The sequence below is a fragment of the Sus scrofa genome, chromosome 8 (genome assembly GCF_054392235.1).
Source record: "Sus scrofa isolate SSC_HxYL_T2T_F1_AM1 chromosome 8, Sscrofa_HxYL_maternal_Yorkshire_Landrace_v2.0, whole genome shotgun sequence".
In the NCBI taxonomy this organism is placed as follows: Eukaryota; Metazoa; Chordata; class Mammalia; order Artiodactyla; family Suidae; genus Sus; species Sus scrofa.
In genome coordinates this window covers 137,309,727-137,331,003 of record NC_139390.1, presented here as the reverse complement: position 1 = coordinate 137,331,003, position 21,277 = coordinate 137,309,727, and the positions used below count along the sequence as shown (strand labels likewise).

At 45.8% G+C, this 21,277-nt stretch overlaps 1 protein-coding gene across 25 annotated transcripts in view; it reads right to left on the bottom strand.

Moving 5' to 3' along the window:
• The window catches only part of ABCG2A (ATP binding cassette subfamily G member 2A), a 138,426-nt gene that overhangs the window by 38,056 nt on the left and 79,093 nt on the right, over window positions 1-21,277 (bottom strand). For all 25 annotated transcript variants that reach the window (XR_014811940.1, XR_014811939.1, XR_014811941.1 and 22 more), the window contains 1 exon segment: window positions 1,704-1,925. Coding sequence is in view for 6 of the 25 variants with exons in the window: in XM_084970944.1 (XP_084827070.1) it covers window positions 1,704-1,906 (203 nt within the window). In the remaining 19 variants the exon portion in view is untranslated.

Below are 21,277 nucleotides of genomic sequence, written 5' to 3'. Positions count from 1 at the left end.
AGCAGCAGCCCCCCAGGACCCGCCCCTATGTTCAGGCTGAGGCCACCCCTGGACTGCTCCCAGGCAATGACTGAGTGGTTATATAAGGGAGAGTCCCTGTCTCTAGAAATATTTACTGGAGGAGGTGGTGATAATGGAACATCATATGGGCAGCCTGTTCTCACATGGTCCAGAAAAATATCAACAGCAGTGAGCACATAAAGAAACAAAGTGACGGAGCTCCTGCTATAGCTCAGTGGGTTACAAACCCAACTAGTATCCATGAGGATGGAGGTTCGATTCCTGGCCTCGCTCAGTGGGTTAAGGATCTAGCATTGCCATGAGTTTCAACGAAGGTTGCAGATAGGGCTTGGATCCATGTGGCTGTGGTTCTGATTTGACCTCTAGCCTGGGAACTTCCATATGCCTCAGTTGCACTCCTAAAAAAATAAACAAATAAACAAGATAAATGAGAGCACCCTTTGCCCATCCTAGACAAACTCAGTTGAAACCAGCAAATAGGAAAAAGAAACACCACTGCCTACACCAGAAATGTGAGTAAGCAAGAAAAACAATCCCTGGCATCCTCTTAATTACTAAAATTTGAAATGATTACAAGATTTGACTGAGTTTTTATGAACCTAGAAATGCGTGTAAGGATGAACTCACCTGTTGCTGAAATGCATACCACTCAACCATAAAAACACTGTAAAGCCTTGAGCAGACGACACCATTAGTGTTAGCAAGTTAACACACTACTAGCTTTAAAACATAAGCAAGGGAGTTCCCATCGTGGCTCAGTGGGTAATGAATCCGACTAGGAACCATGAGATTGCGGGTTCGATCCCCGTCCTTGCTCAGTGGGCTGTGGTGTAGGCCGGCGGCTGCAGTTCTGATTGGACTTTAAAACATAAGCAAGGGAGTTCCCATCGTGCCTCAGTGGGTAATGAATCCGACTAGGAACCATGAGATTGCGGGTTCGATCCCCGTCCTTGCTCAGTGGGCTGTGGTGTAGGCCAGCGGCTGCAGTTCTGATTGGACCCCTGGCCTGGGAACCTCTATACGCCTCGGGTGCAGCCCCAGAAATGGCAAAAAAGACAAACAAACAAACAAACAAAACATAAGCAAGACAAATATACCCTCGAGCAGTAATATATTCAATTTACTCAACCTGCACATATTGCAAATCATTTGCTAACTTCCATTTAGCAGCAAAACATCTCAAGTGACCAGCACTTTTCTTCATTCTTTGCTCCACAAATAACCTGGCAGCTTTTCAGAAAGGTCAGTCGATGCTAGTCTGGGCATATGCAGCAAAAGATAAAAGCTTTTCACCTCCCATTCCTCTCCTTATTCTCACACTCAGGGGTCCCTCTATCGCCCACGCCACCACCATGTGATGAGTCAGTTGCTGGATGGCGGGAAGAAAAATCATAGTTTTGTACGGACTTGAATTCTGTAAGACAACCGAGTGTGTTACTTTGGGTCCTAAACTCTCTTCCGTCTCTTAGACGTGAGCTAAGCTCCAGTTGTCTTACATGTACATACATACACCCAACATCTCATCCAACTGGCTCACCGCTCAGCTCGTTTAGCCGAAAGCAATGAAGAGCGTGTGTCTGTCTACCTGTGCAGACCGGTACCTTGATCTGCACTAAGCAAAACCTGAGACGCGCACTGCACGACAATGAACCTGTTTCAGTAAAAGTTCATGGACGACGTACTTGATGTTCGTCAGTATTTCCTTCTCAACCGTTTTCCGACAAAAAAGAAAGCCACTCTTCACTTTCACTCGATAGCAGATGTCATGAAAGCTTAACACAGCTCCCCCAGCAGACGTCTTCAGCTCATTGGAGCTGGACCCCGGCAGGCCATTGGTGTTCCTTTTTGACATCGGGATTGAAACTTGGTAACTATTGGAGGACATCTGGAGTGTTTCTGCCTTTCTGCAGAGGGAAAAGCAACAGTAAGTTGATGGTCCAGGTAAATGAGCCTGCAAACAGCAGTTAACAATCAACTGAAAACAAGCTTGTTGAGAGTTCCCGTTGTGGCCCAGTGGAAACAAACCTGACCGCTACCCATGAGGATGTGGGTTCGATCCCTGGCATCAGCGGGGCGGGGATCTGGCCTTGCTGTGGCTGTGGTGTAGGCCAGCAGCTGTAGCACCAATTCGACCCCTAGCCTGGGAACCTCCACATGCCGCAAAAAGCAAAACAGAACAAGTCCACTGTGGTACAAACTTCCAGTTATAAAATGAGTAAGTCCTGGGGATATAACGCATAACATGGTGACTACAGCTAATGATACCGTATTATGTATTTGGAAGTTGCTAAGAGAGATCTTAGAAGTTCTCATCATAAAAAGAAAAAAACTAAAAACGGTGACTTTTGTGTGTGGTGGATGTTGACTAGACTTACTGTGGCGAACATTTCACAACATATAACATCATTTTGGGGCAAAGCCTCCTTGTCTGCCCGCTTGCATTTCTTACAAGCATCATATGTTAATAAATCTATGTCTCGCCTATCACTTTGGCTCTCGCTAAATTCCTTCTGCGCAGAGACATGAAGAACCTGGACCTCAGTGAGACCAGACACCAGGACAGAAAGAGATATATGATGAATTTTGCTAGCTCTTCATTTGAGAGAGCAACGAAAGAAGACAGAAAACATATTAGTGCTTCAAGAAGCCATAGCAGAAGTTCCCGTCGTGGCTCAGTGGTTAGCGAGTCCGACTAGGAACCATGAGGTTGCGGGTGTGATCCCTGGCCTTGCTCAGTGGGTTAAGGATCCGGCGTTGCCGTGAGGTGTGGTGTAGGTTGCAAACGCGGCTCGGATCCCGTGTTGCTGTGGCTCTGGTTGTAGGCCAGCGGCTATAGCTCCGATTCAACCCCTAGCCTGGGAACCTCCATATGCTGCAGGAGCAACCCAAGAAAATGGCAAAAAGACAAAAAAAAAGAAGAAGAAGAAGAAGAAGCCGTAGCTTCTGGCAGATGTTGCAAGAATGAATGAGCTCATTGACCTTTTTTTCTTTTTCTTTTTTGGAGACTTGTGTCAACTTTTGAGTGGTTTCCAATTGCACAATGAGCATCTGGACAGTTCTGACATCTTTATTACACTCTCTGAATTCTTAAAACGTTACCATTTTGTTCGAAGATGATTTCTTTCAAGATTAAAACAATTATTGAACTGCTCCAAAACTAAAATAAAATCATTATGTTATATACCTGAAATAACACAATGTTATATGCCAATTATATCTCAATTTAAAAAAAAATTTAAACAGACATCAAAAAATTTTAATGTAAAATGCCACATTAGTCATTTTTATACTGATTATATGTTTAAGTAAAAATATTATGGATATACTGGATCCAATGAACTACCTTAAGAAAACTTTTAGAAGTTCCCAAAACGTGGCTCAGTGGGTTAAGAACCCCACAGAGCATCCGTGAGAATGCGGGTTTGATTCCTGGCCTGCCTCACTGGGTTGAGGATCTGGCCTTGCCCCAAGCCGAAGTGTAGGTTACTGACGGGGCTGGGATCTGGTGCTGTAGCTGTGCCATAGGCTCTCAGCTGCAGCTCTGATTCAACCTCTAGCCTGGGAACTTTCATACGCCACAGGTTTAGTCGTAAAAAAAAAAAAAAAATTAAACAAGTCCATTTAAAACTGCAATGAAATAAACACCTGCACTTCCAATGAACAGGCCGTATTGCAGCAATAACAACAACCCTGGAACTTTTATTAGGGAGGCAGACACAACTCTGAATACATAAACTCCAATCAGATGGCAACAGAACATTGCATAATAGGGATGTTTACTCCTTAGATATAAAACTACTTAAAACTCATGAAGCAGGAAAAAATAAGGTGGAGTCAGATCTGACTTGAAAAGTATATTATGATACAATTCAAGATCACGGACAGACCAGGTAATCACGATGACCCCGTTTTTGTTTTCATCTATGACAGAGTTATTACAAAAAGGGAATTGGCCAGGCAGTCAGAGACAAGAGAGATTTCTTTGAATTTAAACTCTAGGCTTTTTTCTTTTTTTTTTTTTTTTTTTGTCTTTTTAGGGCCGCATCCTAGGCATATGGAGGTTCCCAGGCTGGGGGCTAATCAGACCTACAGCTGCCGGTCCACATCACAGCCACAGCATCTCGGGATCTGAGCCGTGTCTTCAACCTACACCACAGCTCATGGCAAAGCCGGATCCTTAACCCTCTGGAGCAAGGCCAGGGATCAAACCTGCAACCTCATGGATCCTGGTCAGGTTTGTTTCCATTGTGCCACAATAGGAACTCCCAAGAATCTTTTTTTTTTTTTTTTAAATCCATAGATAAGTTTACTAGCAGTTTAAACAGATTAGGAAAGAATTAGTGAACTGAAACTACTATGTAGAAAACATCGAGATTGAAGGGTGTATGAAAATTATCACCATGGAAAAGAAACAAAAACAGTCCAGACTGAAAAGATTGGAAAAAAAATAGGCTTTTTTAAAACTACATAAAAGAGCTAAGAAACACAGGAGGCTGCTGATGAAAAAGGTCTGGCATACGTGTAAGTGGAGACCTGGGAGGGAGAAAAAAAATGGAGCAGAATCAATATTTGAACAAATACCGTCCCAAAAATGGAGCAATGGTATCAAGCCACCGACTGAAGAAGCTCCAGGAACACCTAAACAGGACACAACACGAAAGCTACACCTGAGTGTATCAGAGTAGAAGTGCCCCAAACCAAAATAACTTGTAATTGATTCTGTACCCCCAAACTTCTCTAGTATTATCGCATTTGAAACACTATTCAATTTTGGAAACTGCAAAAGCAGAAAACCTCTTAGAAAGTGGCACCCAGGAAGTTAAAAGAGCTTAGTTTTAATCTGTGAACATGAAGAATGATATTGAAATCCTACTCTCTTAGAGCAGTAAGAGCGAAGGCTCAAGGAACAAGTCATCCAGAGGCCTGACACTTTGACCTATGGAGCTTCCAGGCCAAGGATCAGATCTGAGCAGCTGTTGAGACCTACCCTGCAGCAGCAGCGGCAGCAGCAACACTGGATACTTTCTTTTTTCTTTCTTTCTTTCTTTTTTTTTTTTTCCCCGGTCTTTTTGCCTTTTCTAGGACCGCTCCCACGGCACATAGAGGTTCTCAGGCTAGGGGTCTAATCGGAACTGTAGCCGCCGACCTACGCCACAGCCACAGCAACATGGGATCCGAGCCTCGTCTTCGACCTACACCACAGCTCACAGCAACGCCGGATCCGGAACCCACTGAGCAAGGCCAGGGATCGAACCCACAACCTCATGGTTCCTAGTCGGATTCGTTAACCACTTCACCACGACGGGAACTCCAACACTGGATCCTTTAACCCACTGCGCCCAGCTGGGGATCAAACCTGCAGATTGAACCTGCATCCAGGTGCTGCAGAGACGCTGCCGATCCACTTCACCACCGCGGGGATGCCTTGACTTTCTTAACTAAGCCAGCTTCCGCGTCTTCAAAGGCCAAACTCTGCTAGCCTGACCCGAGCAATCACTTCTCCTGCTGTGACTCCCTTTTGATACTGAGCCACTGAGGACACTTCCTAACCCTCCCCAAGGCTCATGAGGAGACTCGAATATGACACTGCTTGAATTGAAACAGGTCATTGGCTCAAGACAGACATCTATGCAGACTTTGGGGGTATTTTCTGCTAAATATAAGGCACTCATTGGAATTAAAGTAGCCAAGAAAGATCATCCATGCCCACCCCTCCATACATCCAAGACAGAGGGCTAAAACGCATAAACACAACCACGTTTTTAGAAACGTGCCACTGAGCAATACTGAAATCCCACTCTCTTACAGCAGTGAGAGACGAGGTTCAAGGGACAAGTCATCCAGAGGCCCGACACCTTCACATACATGGTTTCCAGGCCAAGGATCAAATCTGTCACATTGCCTTCACCGTGACAGGATTTCAGTCTGTAATTCACACTGTAATTGTAATTCAACTGCTAGGAGGTGCTTGATTCCTGCCTAGAATTCTAATACTCTTGCTCAGAGAGACAGCAGGGCCTTAGAAGTTCAAGTATCACAAAATCAAGAGGCTGAACAGGCACAACGAAAGTACACCACCCAGCTGAAGCACCACAAGCTTTGTTTCATACCCGAGAAAACAAACTTATTTCTAACACCACTACGGAACAATAAATTACTACAAGATCAAAGAAAAGCCATATAGTAATGACTACAAAATGAAGAAAATACATCTCAGCACCCTGTTCACCTCAAAGCACTCAGCCTCTCCTTAAGACCACATCCTGGGTTTAGATGAGTCACTAAAGTAATCACCTCCAAGTAAATGTTAATCTTGACCTAAGGTCAGAAGCTTTCTGCCCACTCAGGTTGCTTCAATTAGATTTGCATTATCTTTCTATATTACAAAACAACAACAACAACAACAAAACACCCAAACCACATCTAAATTCCTTCATAAGGAAAATCAACTTTCTACCTTGTGGCTGCTTCCCTTCCAGAGCATCTGCTAGGTCACCTTCCGCGTCCTAGAACCATTTCAAAACCCTTTAGTCCTTCGATAAAAGAAGCATCCACGTCATTACACAACTCACCTGCACTCTGTCCTCTCTGTTAACTGGCCTGATTATCTTTTCACCAGCTGCAATACTCTTTCTGAACATGACTGAGGGGCTGGAACAATGAGATTCTTTCCCGCTTTCCAGCTGTTCTGCCTCTGTCACCTTTCGTCTCGTTGCTTTCTAACCAGTAAGGCCACATTTTTACTTTTTTGAAACATTTGAACAATCTTCTTTCATAGATGCTGGTTATCTATCATAAGAATGATAACCTGCATTTAAAAATACTTTGGGAGTTCCTGCCATGGCACAGTGGTTAACGAATCCAACCAGGAACCATGAGGTGGCGGGTTTGATCCCTGGCCTCCTCAGTGGGTTAAGGATCCGGCGTTGCCGTGAGCTGTGGTGTAGGTCGCAGACGCGGCTCGGATCCCGCGTTGCTGTGGCTCTGGCGTAGGCCGGTGGCTACAGCTCCGATTCAACCCCTAGCCTGGGAACCTCCATATGCCGTGGGTGCCGCCCTAGAAAAGGCAAAAAGAAAAAAATAAAATAAAAATACCACTTTTGGAGTTCCCACTATGGCTCACTGGAACCGATCCTGACTAGGATCCAAGAAGATTTGGGTTTGATCTTTGGCCCCACTCAGTGGGTTAAGGATCCAGCGTTGCCATGAGCTGTGGTGTAGGTTGCATCTGGTGCTACTATGACTGTGGCATAAGCCGGCAGCTGTAGCTCCAACTGGATGCCTAGCCTAGGAACTTCCATATGCCTTGGGTGCAGCCGTGAAAAAAATAAATAAATAAATAAACAAACCACTTTTAGGAGTTCCCTGGTGGCCTAGCAGTAAGGACCTGGTGTTGTCATTGCTGTGCTTGGATCACTGTTGTAGTACGGGTTTCAATCCCTGGCCTGGAAACTTCTGCAAAAAACAATAAACCCAAAAAACACCACTTTTTTCTATTTCACTCTTTACCGTGCCTTAATCTGAGAGTCTACTATAAATGGAGTACATAGTACAATGAAAACTGCACGTAGGTAATAAAAGCACAGGCGTCAATTCCAAAGTCCTCAGCCAGGGACCTGTCCACAGCTGTAGGTACTGCAGCTGTTGGCAGAAGCCAGAGCCGCCCCAGGTCTAGAGTCTGGGCCTTGCTCTTCCGTTTTTTTCCCCAGGGCTAATAGAGCAGAGGGAGAGTCCGCCCTGCCTTGTGGCCGTGAGGACGTGCTGTATAAGTGCATACGTCCTTCAGCTATTTCCTGTGATGCCCAGAGATCGCAATCCTGACAGGGAGTCAGGGTTCACAGGTCATGTCAGGCTTAAAAAGATCACAACCGCTCGAGGGTGGGGGCGTGGAGCAGAGCAGGGAGACCACCTGGAGGCTACTGTGATGTAAGAGCCAAGACGGGCTCCCTGTCTTCCTCCCAGCCTGTGAGGGCGAACACAAGGCAAGTGCTCAGAAACTGCGAAGCAGACAACAGTACCTGGTTTCTAAGGAAGAGTGTATTCAGATCAATACCTGAGGCCAACACACCGCCGTCTGCAGCCCTCTCCTTTACCCGTAAGAAGGCAGGGCTAGGACGGTGCGGAAGGCCCAGGGCTCCAGCAGGCAGAAGACACCTTATTCCCACAGCAAGGTCACAGCCAGCAGAGGTTTTCCTAAGGATTCTCTGCGGTTTGACCACCTCCGCCCACCCCCGCAACCCCATCCAATCCGGGAAAAACAAGGGCAAGTATAGCGAGTCCAGCTTCAGGCCCAGGAAAAGTCACTGACATCTGCACCCATTGCACAATGATCTTTACACGCAGCACGCTCAAGAGGAAACTTCGAGAGAAGGAATGTTACCTGCCATTCCAGTAAACAAAGACTGCTGCCTATCTTTCCAGTAAGTGGGGATGGAGCCATCACCCCCTGCAGCCACAGCCCCACCCCCAGGGTGCAGGCCGAGGGAGCGTACAGAAAAGGGAGGCTTTCTGTGCTCCAGGCACCGGCCCCAGAGTTAGGATGCGTATCTAAGGAATAACGTTCAATGAGCCCAGATTCTTGCATCTTCTCCAAGAGAGAAAAGCTCTAAAATCATGAACTGGAGGGGTCTGTTTTTGTGACGAGCAGTCATCTTTGATGTTCAACTACATTTTTTTTTAACAAAAGCTCCCCTATATCCTGACTCCTCCCCTAACTCTTTGGAGCGGTTCCTCAGAGCGATCTGAGAGGCTGTCTCCCGGCTTAGGTCCTCAGTAAGGTCCCCAAATAAAATTGAACTTGCAGCTTTCAGGTTGTGTGTTTTCCTTCAGCCCACCGTTCTGGACATCAACAAAGGGACCCAGAGCCAACGTCCGTCCTCGCTTGAACTCTACCAGGATCTGCAGCCGTGGTACCAGCAGGGCCCCCTTGGGTCCCACCGCCTCCGCAGAGGGTCCAGAGGAATTTAGCTGCATCTCTTCTGGTCTTGGATTTCCCGTTATTGGCTGATGATCCTAAGTTTTATTTGGTAGTGAGTAACGTCCTCACTGGAGGTGGAGGTTTTCCTTGAACTTAGTTTCTAGAAGCCGGACCTGGGTCACCCAGATGAACAACACTGGGAAGATTTTGCTCAGGAGAAAAACACTGGTGTGGAATCCTTCAAATTAGAGAGGCTTCTAAATTGGTAAATTTTTAGAGAGGTCTCATTATAAACAGGTATTTTATTTGTACCTATGAAAAGACCAAAGTAGAAGGTGGATACAAAAAAATATAACAGCTAAATTTATTTAGAACTCCCTTAGTTTAAAATAAATAAACAATGGCAACAAAAATGGTTTGGGACGCTACATTTGTAGTCTCAGTTTCCCCTCAGTGGGTCTTAGAGATGCTAATAAAAACATTAGATCAGGAGTTCCCTTGCGGTGAAGTGGGTTAAGGATCCTGCACTGTCGCTCTGTGGCTCAGGTCACTGCTGTGGTGTGGGTTTGAGCCCTGCTGCAGGTGAGGCCAAAAAAACAAACCAAAAAAAAAAACCCATTAGATCAGTTGTCAATTAGGTTAATTAACAGATGAACTAGAAAAAAAAAAACTAAAGGGAAAGTCTAGAGACTTCTTCCCAAAAGAGGGTAATTTTTATTTTCTTTTTGCATTTAGAAATTCCCAGGCTAGGGGTTGAATCAGAGCTACAGCTGCCACCCTGTGTATGCCACATCCACAGCAACGCTGGATCCCCAAAACACTGAGTGAAGCCAGGGGTTGAACCTGCATCCTCATGGATACTGGTCAGATTCATTTCCACTGTGCCACAATGGGAACTCTCAAAAAGCCGGCTATTTTAAAGAGACTTGTCCCACAAGGATAAAAATCTTGAGGTGGTTAAGAAATAGGATAGATAAAACAGATATTAATGGAGTTAAAACAAAAGTTTTGATACAATACTACCTAAGGTTGGCTGGTCAAAGGGGGACCCTCTACAATTTCCCAATATTAAAGAACCGCAAACAAGTCCACCCTATTTACCCCAGTTTAAAGTACATACATACTTAAAGACTGCTAGGGAGTTCCCGTCATGGCTCAGTGGTTAATGAATAAGACTGGGAACCATGAGGTTGTGTGTTCGATCCCTGGCCTCGCTCAGTGGGTTAAGGATGTGGCGTTGCCACGAGCTGTGGTTTAGGTCCCAGACATGGCTCGGATCCCTCATTGTTGTGGCTGTGGTGTAGGCCGGCGGCTACAGCTCCAATTCAACCCCTAGCCTGGGATCCTGCATATGCCAAGGGAGAGGCCCTAGAAAAGGGAAAAAGACCAAAAAAAAAAAGGCTGCTGGAAAATTTCACTGAGATACCTGAGCAGCAACTGCTTGGGGCAACAGGCCAGTTAATCAAATTAAAAAATTGAGAAAAAGTCCTGAATCCCTTGGCTTATTAACCACTCCTTGGGGACCCCAAAACCTTTTATGCAAAAGTGCATTAAATGGAGGTCCCCTTGTGGTGCAGCGGAAACAAATGTGACCGGTATCCATGACAATGCCTGTTCAATCCCTGGCCTCGCTCAATGGGTCGGGGATCCAGCATTGTTATGGCTGCGGCTGTGGTGTAGGCTGGCAGCTGCAGCTCAGATTCTGCCCCTTGCCTGGGAACCTCCATATGCCTCGGGTGTGAAAAAAGGAAAAAGAAAAAAAGATTTCTCAGACTCCCTGTAACATCAAGATTGGTTGATGAGATCCCAACAGAGGCTAAAGTTAAAGGTATAACAGCTAACAGAATTGAGATGAAAATTTATAAAAATTGATATATTTGAATGGGTTTTATATAAGATGGTAACCTCTCTTTCACCAATTACATCATGGGATGAGCACGTGGTCTCACTGGGGAATGCTTCCCCTGCCTGGTATAAGACAGGGCACATAGGAGTTCCCGTCCTGGCGCAGTGGTTAACGAATTCTACTAGGAACCATGAGGTTGCGGGTTCAGTCCCTGCCCTTGCTCAGTGGGTTAACGATCCGGCATTGCCGTGAGCTGTGGTGTAGGTTGTAGACGCGGCTCGGATCCCGCGTTGCTGTGGCTCTGGCATAGGCTGGCAGCTACAGCTCCGATTAGACCCCTAGCCTGGGAACCTCCATATGCCGCGGGAGCGGCCCAAAAAATAGCAAAAAGACAAAAAAAAAAAAAAAAAAAAAAAAAAAAAAAAGACAGGGCACATAAATCTGCTCCTCGGGCAATAGTGACTAAACTTACCAAGGGATATCAATAGGGTTACCTGAGCCCACACAATAAGAAATAAAACTGGGAGATAATATTCAGGGGCCAATACAAACAATAATGGACATTTTTTGCCCCTAGGGTTAATGGGTTTAATTTACACTCAGAAAGAGGGCCTTTGTTGAATGCCTTGTGCAAACTTCTAAAGGCGTGATAAACTGAATCCTAAAGTTCTAGAACATATAACTCTTTATTCCAGTGTAGCTGGAAATATTAATGATTTTTTAAAAAAGCAAATAAGGAGTTCCCATTGTGGCGCAATGGTTAAGGAATCCGACTAGGAACCATGAGGTTGAGGGTTCGATCCCTGGCCTTGCTCAGTGGGTTAAGGATCCAGCGTTGCTGTGAGCTGTGGTGTAGGTCACAGACGTGGCTCGGATCCCACGTTGCTGTGGCTCTGGCCTAGGCCGGTGGCTACAGCTCTGATTGGACCCCTAGCCTGGGAACCTCCATATGCCAAGGGAGAGGCCCTAGAAAAGGGAAAAAGACAAAAAAAAAAGCAAATTAAAGAAAATGTACTTGGACAAATCAATCTTCCAGTATCATTTAGGTGGCAGACCAAGTTCTCTGGGGAATTAAAAGCAACTGCCTTTGTCTTGCAAACCTCCACAAATCAGGTACAGAAATAGAGCCCAAGAGGACCTGAGACTGAGGCCAACTGGCTCAGTCAGATAGAACCTGAACTGTCCTCTCCACAAGAGAGAAAAAGAGGCTTTCTAAAAACTCAATCTGCTACAAAGGCTCTCTCACCAAAGCTAATTCACAGCTTCCTTAAGGAATGAGCAAGGACAAATACCAATCTTAAAAGTCTTTTCTGCAAATAGTGGAACGCTTCAGTCATCTGAACAAATAAATTTAAATTATTTCAATCATTATCTACAAACTAGTAAATTTATAATGCAATAGTTGATTCACGGCTGTTTTGAAATGAACCTATGAGAACTTTAGTTATGTCTATGTGTACATTATACATATGATGCCTTTTTTTTTTTTTTTTTTTTTTTTCTTTTTAGGGCCGAATGTGCGACAATATGGAGGTTCCCAGGCTAGGAGTCAAATCAGAGCTACAGCTGCCTGCCTACACCACAGCCACAGCAACGCAGGATCTAAGCCTTGCCGGTGACCTCACCACAGCTCACCGCAGCACTGGATCCTTAACCCACTGAACGAGGCCAGGGATCAAACCCACATCCTCATGATCCCAGCCAGGTTCCTTACCTCTGAACCACAATGGGAACTCCAACATAGGTTGTCTTAACTCCAGATATTATCAAAATTACACTGACAGTTTACTTTAATAGAGCACTTAATTTAACTGACTTAAAAGTAAGCACAAATTGAATACTCTTAAATATAATAAAAACTAACCACCCCCCAAAAAAACACCTAAACCCAAAAATTTCAAGCTCATGTGATCTGGGAAAATATCCAATATTAAATTAATATTTGGTACTAAAGTTTAAATTTGTTGGTTTAATTAATAGACATGTCTTGCTTTTATTGACCTAGGTTTAATGAAAGTTAAATAGGTTACATTATCTTACACCATTCATTAAGAAAACTAGCTTGAAATGACGGCTGACTTGGTCTAAAGTCCCAAGGAGTTTTCAAGAGTAATCTTAAACTGCAGTAACAATACTGGAGCCTTAGCCAGTTGCATCATAAAGGAATTCCTCATGAGTAATCTAAACACAATTTTAATTCAAAGGATACAAATGGGGCAAGAACTTTTAGATAAACTGTTTAGGAACAATTATGTTTTATGGTATATTTACTTAAAAATAGTTTCTCTACCAAAACTTACAAACAACTCAACAAATAACCCAAACGGGAAAAAAAAAACAACCAAACAACTCAAGTGAAAAATGGGCAGAAGACTTAAACAGAAATTCTTCCAAAGAAAACACAGGGATAGCCAATAGGCACAAGAGGAAATGCTCAACATCACTAATTATTAGGGAAATGCAAATCAAAACTACAGGGAGGTACCACCTCACAGCAGTGAGAATGGCCATCATTAACAAGTCTATAAATAACAAAGGCTAGAGAGGTGGTGGAGAAAAGGAAACACAACTTCACTACTGGTGGGAATGTAAATGGTACAACCACTATAGGGAGGTCCCTCAGAAAACTAAATAAAGAACTACTGTATGATCCAGCAATCCCACTCCTGGGCATATATCTGAACAAACTATAATTCAAAGAGATACATGCACCCCTACGTTTATAGCAGCACTATTCACAATAGCCAAGACATGGAAACAACCTAAATGTCCATTAACAGATAAGAAGATGTGGTACAGGAGTTCCAGACGTGGCTCAGTGGTTAACGAATCCGACTAGGAACCATGAGGTTGGGAGTTCGATCCCTGGCCTTACTCAGTGGGTTAAGGATCTAGCGAAGCTGTGAGCTGTGGTGTATGTTACAGATGGGGCTTAGATCCCAAGATGCTGTGGCTGTGGCGTGGACCTGCGGCTGTAGCTCCAATCCAACCCCTGGCCTGGGAAACTCCATATGCCCCAGGTACAGCCCTAAAAAGCCCTCAAAAGACAAAAGAGGAGTTCCCGTCGTGGCTCAGTTAACGAGTCCGACTAGGAACCATGAGGTTGGGGGTTCCATCCCTGCCCTTCCTCCGTGGGTTAACAATTTGGCGTTGCCCTGAGCTGTGGTGTAGGTTGCAGATGCAACTCAGATCCCGTGTTGCTATGGCTCTGGTTGTAGGCCAGTGGCTACAGCTCCGATTCGACCCCTAGCCTGGGAACCTCCATATGCTGTGGGAGCGGCCCAAGAAATGGCAAAAAGACAAAAAAATTTAAAAATTAAAAAAAATAAAATAAAAAGACAAAAGACCAAAAAAAATTAAAAATAAAAAATAAAAATAGCATCTCCAAATGTTTGGTGACTTAAGACTGTAGAGTTTTGCTAAGTTAAATTAAGTAATGGAAATTTATTAAGTGTCTAGATCATTCCCAAATAAAATAACACTGAAACATTAAGTATTCATCGTAGGAATGTGCCCTGAGGGACTCCCGGGCACACAAGCCTTTCTGGGCCCCCCATTGCTTGTTTTTAGGGGCTAAGCTTCAGCCTCCACGACCTTCCCTGGGTTCCAAAGGGCAGGTTCAAACAGCTGCTAATCGGGGAAGGGAGGGGATGCAGACAGAAAGGAGGAGCAGTCTGGAAACAATGGGGCAGCCTTGGGGCAGGGTCCTGGTTCCCCCTCAAGGGATACACATAATGATGGAGGCATCAGGAACAGACGGAAATGAATACTTGCCAGCCCTTGCTTGTGATTCTCCCCTGCTTGATCGCACCCTGCACACCACTGCTGACAATTAAAGATCAGGCACCCTGAACACAATTGCCTGTGGGTTCAAGACGGCTAAGCACCTGATGTTGTTCAGCAACTCTCCTAGTTTGTCCTAATCTCTGATCTACATGCCTTTCCTTTGTGTCATTATTCTAGGAAAGGTCAAGACTGAATCACCCAGAAGACCACCAGCAGGATCACAGGGAGATCTCTCCATGCCAGCTTCCACGACCAAGATTCCCCCGAAAGAAAGGGGAGTGCATGTTTGTACCAACCTTGATTCTTATCTGATACCCTGATTGTCTCCTCTTAGACTATAAAACTCCCCCCAGTTTTTCCCCAAGCCCAAAAGGGCAAGGTTTTAGGGCATCAGCACTGGTGGACAGAGGCTGAGTTTCTGCAACAATGACACACGGAAAATTTTTCTAGAAAAAAAAGCACACGTTTTGAGTTCCCTGGTGGCCTAGTGGTTAAGGATCCAGCATTGTCACTGCTGTGGCGGTGGTTCAATCCCTGGCCTAGGAACTTCCACATCCCTCAGGTACAGTGGGAAAAAAAAAAGCACACGTTTTCTAGAAATCATCAAGAGTATTTGTGATTTTGCCAATCTACAGAATAATAATATGAAAGACAATTTATAATTGCTTACTTCTTAGTTTTTACTAAAATTAAGGTTTTAAGAAGACAGGAATCCTTGGAGTCCCCATCATGGCGCAGCAGAAACAAATCTGACTAGGATCCATGAGGTTGTAGGTTGGATCCCTGGCCTCCCTCAGTGAGTTAAGGATCTGGCTTTGCCATGAGCTGTGCTGTAGGTCACAGACGCAGCTTAGATCTAGCATTGCTGTGGCTGTGGTGTAGGCCGGCAGCTGCAGCTCCGATTAGACCCCTAGCCTGGGAACCTCCATGTGCCAAGAGTGGGACCCTAAAAAGACAAAAGATTAAAAAAAAAAAAAAAAAAAAAAAAAAGAGGACAGGAATTGTAGTTAATACATTAATTCTAGTTAATGCAATTGACACAACAACAGCTTGTAAGGCAAACATCTTTTATCAAAGGAAAAGGAGAGGAAAAAAAGAAAAAAAAAGCAATAGGATAAAATAGAAAGTTACAAAAGCTTGCTCTGTGGAAACAGAACCTTGTAAAGAGTTCTGTACAGATTCAGGACTGGCTAAGATTAAATAAAGTTAAATTGAGTAAATGAATTTCACTATTAAAAGTAAGCTAGGAATTCCCATTGTGACTCAGCAGTAATGAACCTGACTAGAATCCATGAGGACACAGGTTCAATCCCTGGCCTTGATCAGTTCGTTAAGGATCGGTGTTGCTGTCAGCTATGGTGTAGGTCTCCGACGAGGCTCTGATCTGGTGTGGCTGTGGCGTAGGCCAGAAGCTGCAACTCCAATTTGACCCCTAGCCTGGGAACTTTCATGTGCCTCAGGTATGGCCCTAAAAAGACAAAAAAAAAAAAAAAGAAAGAAAGAAAGAAAGAAAGAAAAAAAAAAGTAAGCTAGCATGGGAGTTCCCACTGTGGTGCGATGGGATCCAAAGTGTCTCAGAAGCACCAAGACCTGGGTTCAATCCATGGTACCGCTTAGTGGGTTAAGGATCTTGTGTTGCCTGTGAGTTGTGGTGTAGGTCTCAGAGGTGGCTGTGATCTGGCGTTCCTGTGACTGCAGCTCCAATTCGACCCCTAGGCTGGGAACTTCCACATGCCAAGGGAAAGGCCCTAAGAAAAAAAAAAAATCCTACTTTCTTATTAGAGCCTGAATAAATAAAAATTAATGTGATCATTCTGTTTGTTTCGCAAGCACTTAGGGTCATCATTTGAGAAAAACTGGGATCTTTTCAAATTCTAAGCCCATGGAGTTCCCATCTTAGCTCAGTGGTTAACGAATCTGACCAGGAACATGAGGTTTCAGGTTTGATCCCTGGCCTCCCTCAGTGGGTTAAGGATCTGGCTTTGCCGTGAGCTGTGGTGTAGGTCGCTGACAGGACTCGGATCTCACTTTGCTGTGGCTGTGGTGTAGGCTGGCGGCAACAGCTCAGGTTCGACCCCCAGCCTGGGAACCTCCATATGCCATGGAGCGGCCCTAGAAAGACAAAAAGACAGAAACAAACAAATCAATACATAGTTAAATTCTAAGCCCTGCCAATTGAATTCCTTTCTGATGAGAGACTGAACCCAAACTGACACTCTAATCTGGGCCTCTAGAGTGTTTGAAATTTAAGGTGTTGCTCACCTTTGTACAGAAGCATTTGCTAGGTCACAGGTCTATTAAACCTAAGAAGCTCCAGGGAACACCTGCAACATACCCCGTACCCAGATCTGGACTTCTTCTAACAGCCTCTCAAAAAGGGAACCGACGGTCTTGGAGAAATGGCTGGTTCCAGAGCTGGGGCATGGAAGACACAAAAACGAACCTAGAGCATTTTCCAATACCAGGAAGTAAGGAAATGCCTGTTGGGGGTGGGGTGTCACTTTCTGGGTTTTTGTTTTTTTTAGGGCCGCACCCTCGGGGCATCGAAGTTCCCAGCCTAGGGGCTGAGTTGGAGCTGCAGCTGCCAGGCTATACCTCAGCCACAGCAGCACGGGATCCGAGCCATGTCTGTGGCCTATACCACAGCTCAGGGCAATGCTGGATCCTTAACCCGCTGAGTGGGGCTAGGGATCGAACCCACAACCTCACGGATACTGGCTGGGTTCGTCATCGCTGAGCCACAACACGAACTCCCAGCAATTTTATTCTTGTTGAAAAATTCAAGCCCCTTGAATTTACCTCTGGGTTGGGGTGGCATTTTAGGAGCCAAGATAGAACACATCTTGCTGGGGGAGAGAAAAGACACAGATCTAAGTAGGAAACGAGAACACAATGAGTAGTTTGTAGCTTCAGGAAACAGCCAAGCCGCAAGGATGGATCTCTACTGCAGCAACCAGGTGAGTCGGTGGGCCCTGGGGTGCTGCCTCTGTATCTGGGGAGGCCCTGGGATGCTGGCTCTGTATCTGGGCGAGCCCTGGGATGCTGGCTCTGTATCTGGGAGGGCCCTGGGGTGCTGGCTCTGTATCTGGGCGTGTGTAAACACTGCTCGGGTCTGCTCGCAGCTTCCATTCTCCACGGCAGCGGTGAACAGGCTGGCATGGCAGTAACAGAACTATTCGATTTGGGTACGATGGAAATGCTACCAATGGATTTTTAACTACACTTAGCCTCCTGCTTTCCAGTGTCGGACGCGCACGTTTCGTTGGAGGTAACTATGGCCTGAGGTCTTCTGGAAGGACATACAACAGTACCTCCACGCTATGAAACAGGACAAATGGATCAGAAAGGCTATAAATCAAAGTGGATGACAGTTTGCGGAACGCTTCACTTCTGAGTCACATAAGAAACCCAAGTATTCTCAGCACGCACTTAACACTCTGTGCTCTTACCCTGGCACTTTCGACTCGATGAATCAAACCAGATCCTTCCCATCCAAACTCCTATCGTCTCCAGTCCCTGGAAGAAACTGTCATCCAGAGGGATGAAGGGACTTCAGCAAAAACAGAAAATGAGGAGTTCCCGTCGTGGCACAGCGGAAACAAAGCCGGCTAGAAACCATGAGGTTGCAGGTTCGGTCCCTGGCCTTGCTCAGCGGGTTAAGGATCCAGCGTTGCTGTGAGCTGTCGTGTAGGCCGGCAGCTGTAGGTCCGATTTGACCCCTAGTCTGGGAACCCCCATATGCCTCGAGCATGGCCCTAAAAAGCAAAAAAAAAAAAAAAAAAAAAAAAAAAAAGTAGAAAATGAAGAAACGGCAGCGTTTATTACAACCAAGTTAAGCCCAGACTCCTCTACTCCCTATCAACACACACACTCTCTTCACGTCTCTGCCTTTACAGTGAGCTGCTCTGTGAACAGGGAGGGAAAATGTGAGACAAGTGGGATGGAGCGGGGAGGGAGAGGAAAAAAAAATTAAACTTCAATAAAGTTCAATGTGGTCTTTTTGCCCCAGCTATTTTTAATTTATTTTTGTGAATTCTCAGCCTCTTCCTCTACAAATACGAAACCCAGGTACAACCACGATGCAAAACAGGATGGAGAGTCCTAGAGAACTAAATACAGAACTACCTTATAAGCCAGCAATCCCACTCCTGGGCATATGTTCAGACAAAAAACTTTAAGTCCAAAAGACACATGTACCCCGACGTTCACAGCACTACTGTTCACAATAACCAAGACACAGAAACAACCCAAGGGTCCCTCAGCAGATGAACGGATTAAAAAGACATGGCACATTTGTAAAGGGGAATACTATCCGCCATAAAGAGAAGAAGAATGGCACTTGCAGCCGCGTGGATGGACCCAGAGACTCTCTACTAAGTGAAGTAAGTCAGGAAGAGAAAGGCAAATACTACGTGATCTCACTTACATGTGGAATCTAAAATACGGCACAAATGAACCTGTCTACAGAACAGAGACAGACTCACAGACCTAGAGGACGAGGGCGGAGGGGGCGGGACTGGGACAGACGAGCGTTTGGGGTCAGAAGACGCAAACCATCGTTCTCAGCACGATAAACAACAAGGTCCTCCTGTCCAGCCCAGGGAACCCCGGCCCGTCTCCTGGGATAGACCATGACGGAAAGGACAGAAAAGAAGAATGTGTGTGTACACCTGACTGAGTCCCTTTACTGCACAGCAGAGCCTGGAACGATAAAACTGTAAGTCAACTATAATTAAAAACAGAGGCAACTCCAGTCTCCCAGCCCCAGCCCCACCCCACAAGGTTCAGGGTGAGCATCAAATGAGACTGCAGGTAAAAGCAAGCCCCTTGCACACAGCAAGCACTTACCACGGTTAATGGCCATGTCCCTTTATTACGCTGCGGACCTGAACACCTTGTCTTAAGGCATTCCAAACGAATACGGCATGGTGGCGGGAAAAGGGTAAAATGAGACACTTCCTGCTCCCTTTCTAAGGATTTTTCTACGGCCCGGTAACTTCTCTCTCCCCTCTTTCCCCCTAGGGTCAGGTCCGGGTGGGGCCAGGGCCAGGCTGTGCAGGACAGGGAGACAGGGGACCTACCTCCCTCGAAAAGGTGTCCCACGTGGGGGTACCTCTCAGGCAGTCTTTCCTCTCTCCTTGTAAGACCCTCAGCTCAAGCGTCCTCCGAGGGAGATCACAGGGCTTGCTGCTCTCTAGAGACTCCCAATCTTATCCTCCCACTTATGAACTCAGCGCCCCTGTAATCACAGAACTACCTAAAGCTACCTGCCCCAAACACTACCTTCCAGCCAATCACTGCTCTGAAGAGTAACCAGTCTTTTCAGCTGCAAGCCCAAGGGACTGAGATAGGGATCAGCATTGTCCACGGGGCTTCTGATCTCGCCAAGACTTCACCCCAGGCTGCTTGCCGAAAACAAAACTTCTTCACTGAAATCAGGGCCAGGGCAGTGCCTCTGCTTTGCCCACACCCCCCCCCCCCCAGTCTACACCGCAGAACACCCCCAACTTTCAATGCTGCGGTTCTCTGTATATTTCCTTTCTTCCTACAAACAACCTAACTATGTGGCTCGAGACACGGTCTCCCAGTGAAGCAGAATACCTGCTTCCAAAACACTGCAGGGGGCGAGGGGACTATCATGAGAAGGGGGAGTGAGAGGGAATGGGTTTTTAGGGGAGAGGATCATGCACATGTGACGGCCGAACAAACTGTCCACTCTGAATAGGTGTGAACTGTACAATGCGTGAATTCTAAGTCATGAAGCTGCTGTTGGGGAAAAACATGAGGCCCAGATCATCCAGACACTCTGTCAATATTGGTGAACTGGGAACTGATTTTTTACGGGATAGACTTCAGCTTCCTACAGGTCTAGATATCCTATCACCTCCAGAGAAGATGGCCATTCAGGTTCTTTAATTTGCACCAAAAGATCTCAACCCTCACCTCTCACCCCAGTAGGCAACACAGAATAAAGCGTCCCGCTTGACAGAACCTTCACCTGCTGCCAAACACACCTGAGAGAAATACCGGGTGTCTGTCCAAAGAGCCCGAGGTCCACCCACTCCGCTACACAAATCTCGATTTCGTCCCCAGCAAGCCCCAAACCATCCAACGGCAGCCTCAGCAGCCAACAAGGGCCTCTCATAGGACACAGCGAGGAAAGCGACCACCACAGCAAGCTGTCCTAGAACACGTGCCACTGCATGGTCTATGGGGCGGGCACCCAGGAGGCGCTCCCACCGCCATTCTTCAGTCTCCTCTGCATCCTGCTGTGATGCCAGACTTGCCAGCAGAAGCAGGCGCTGGGAGAAGCTTCTCCAAGGACATGGTATATTTCCTGCCTGAATTCTCCTCTTCCCTTTTTATTTTAGCCTCCAGGATGTAATTTAACCTGCTCCCCACATCCGTTCCAATGTGCTCCCCCACAGGGACTCTAGAGGTATTTTATTTTCCATCTCTTCTCCTCAAAGCTTCATGAATGCTTAATAAATATAAATGCTGAGGAGTTCCCATTGCGCCTCAGGGGTAACAAACCCAACTAGTATTCATGACGATGAGGGTTCGATACCTGGCCCTGCCCAGTGGGTTAAGGATCCGGCATTGCTGTGGCTGTTGTGCAGGGATCTGACTCCTAGCCTGGGAACTTCCACATGGCACACATGTGAAAAAATAAATAAATAAATGCAGAAATCCATTTTGGATGTAAG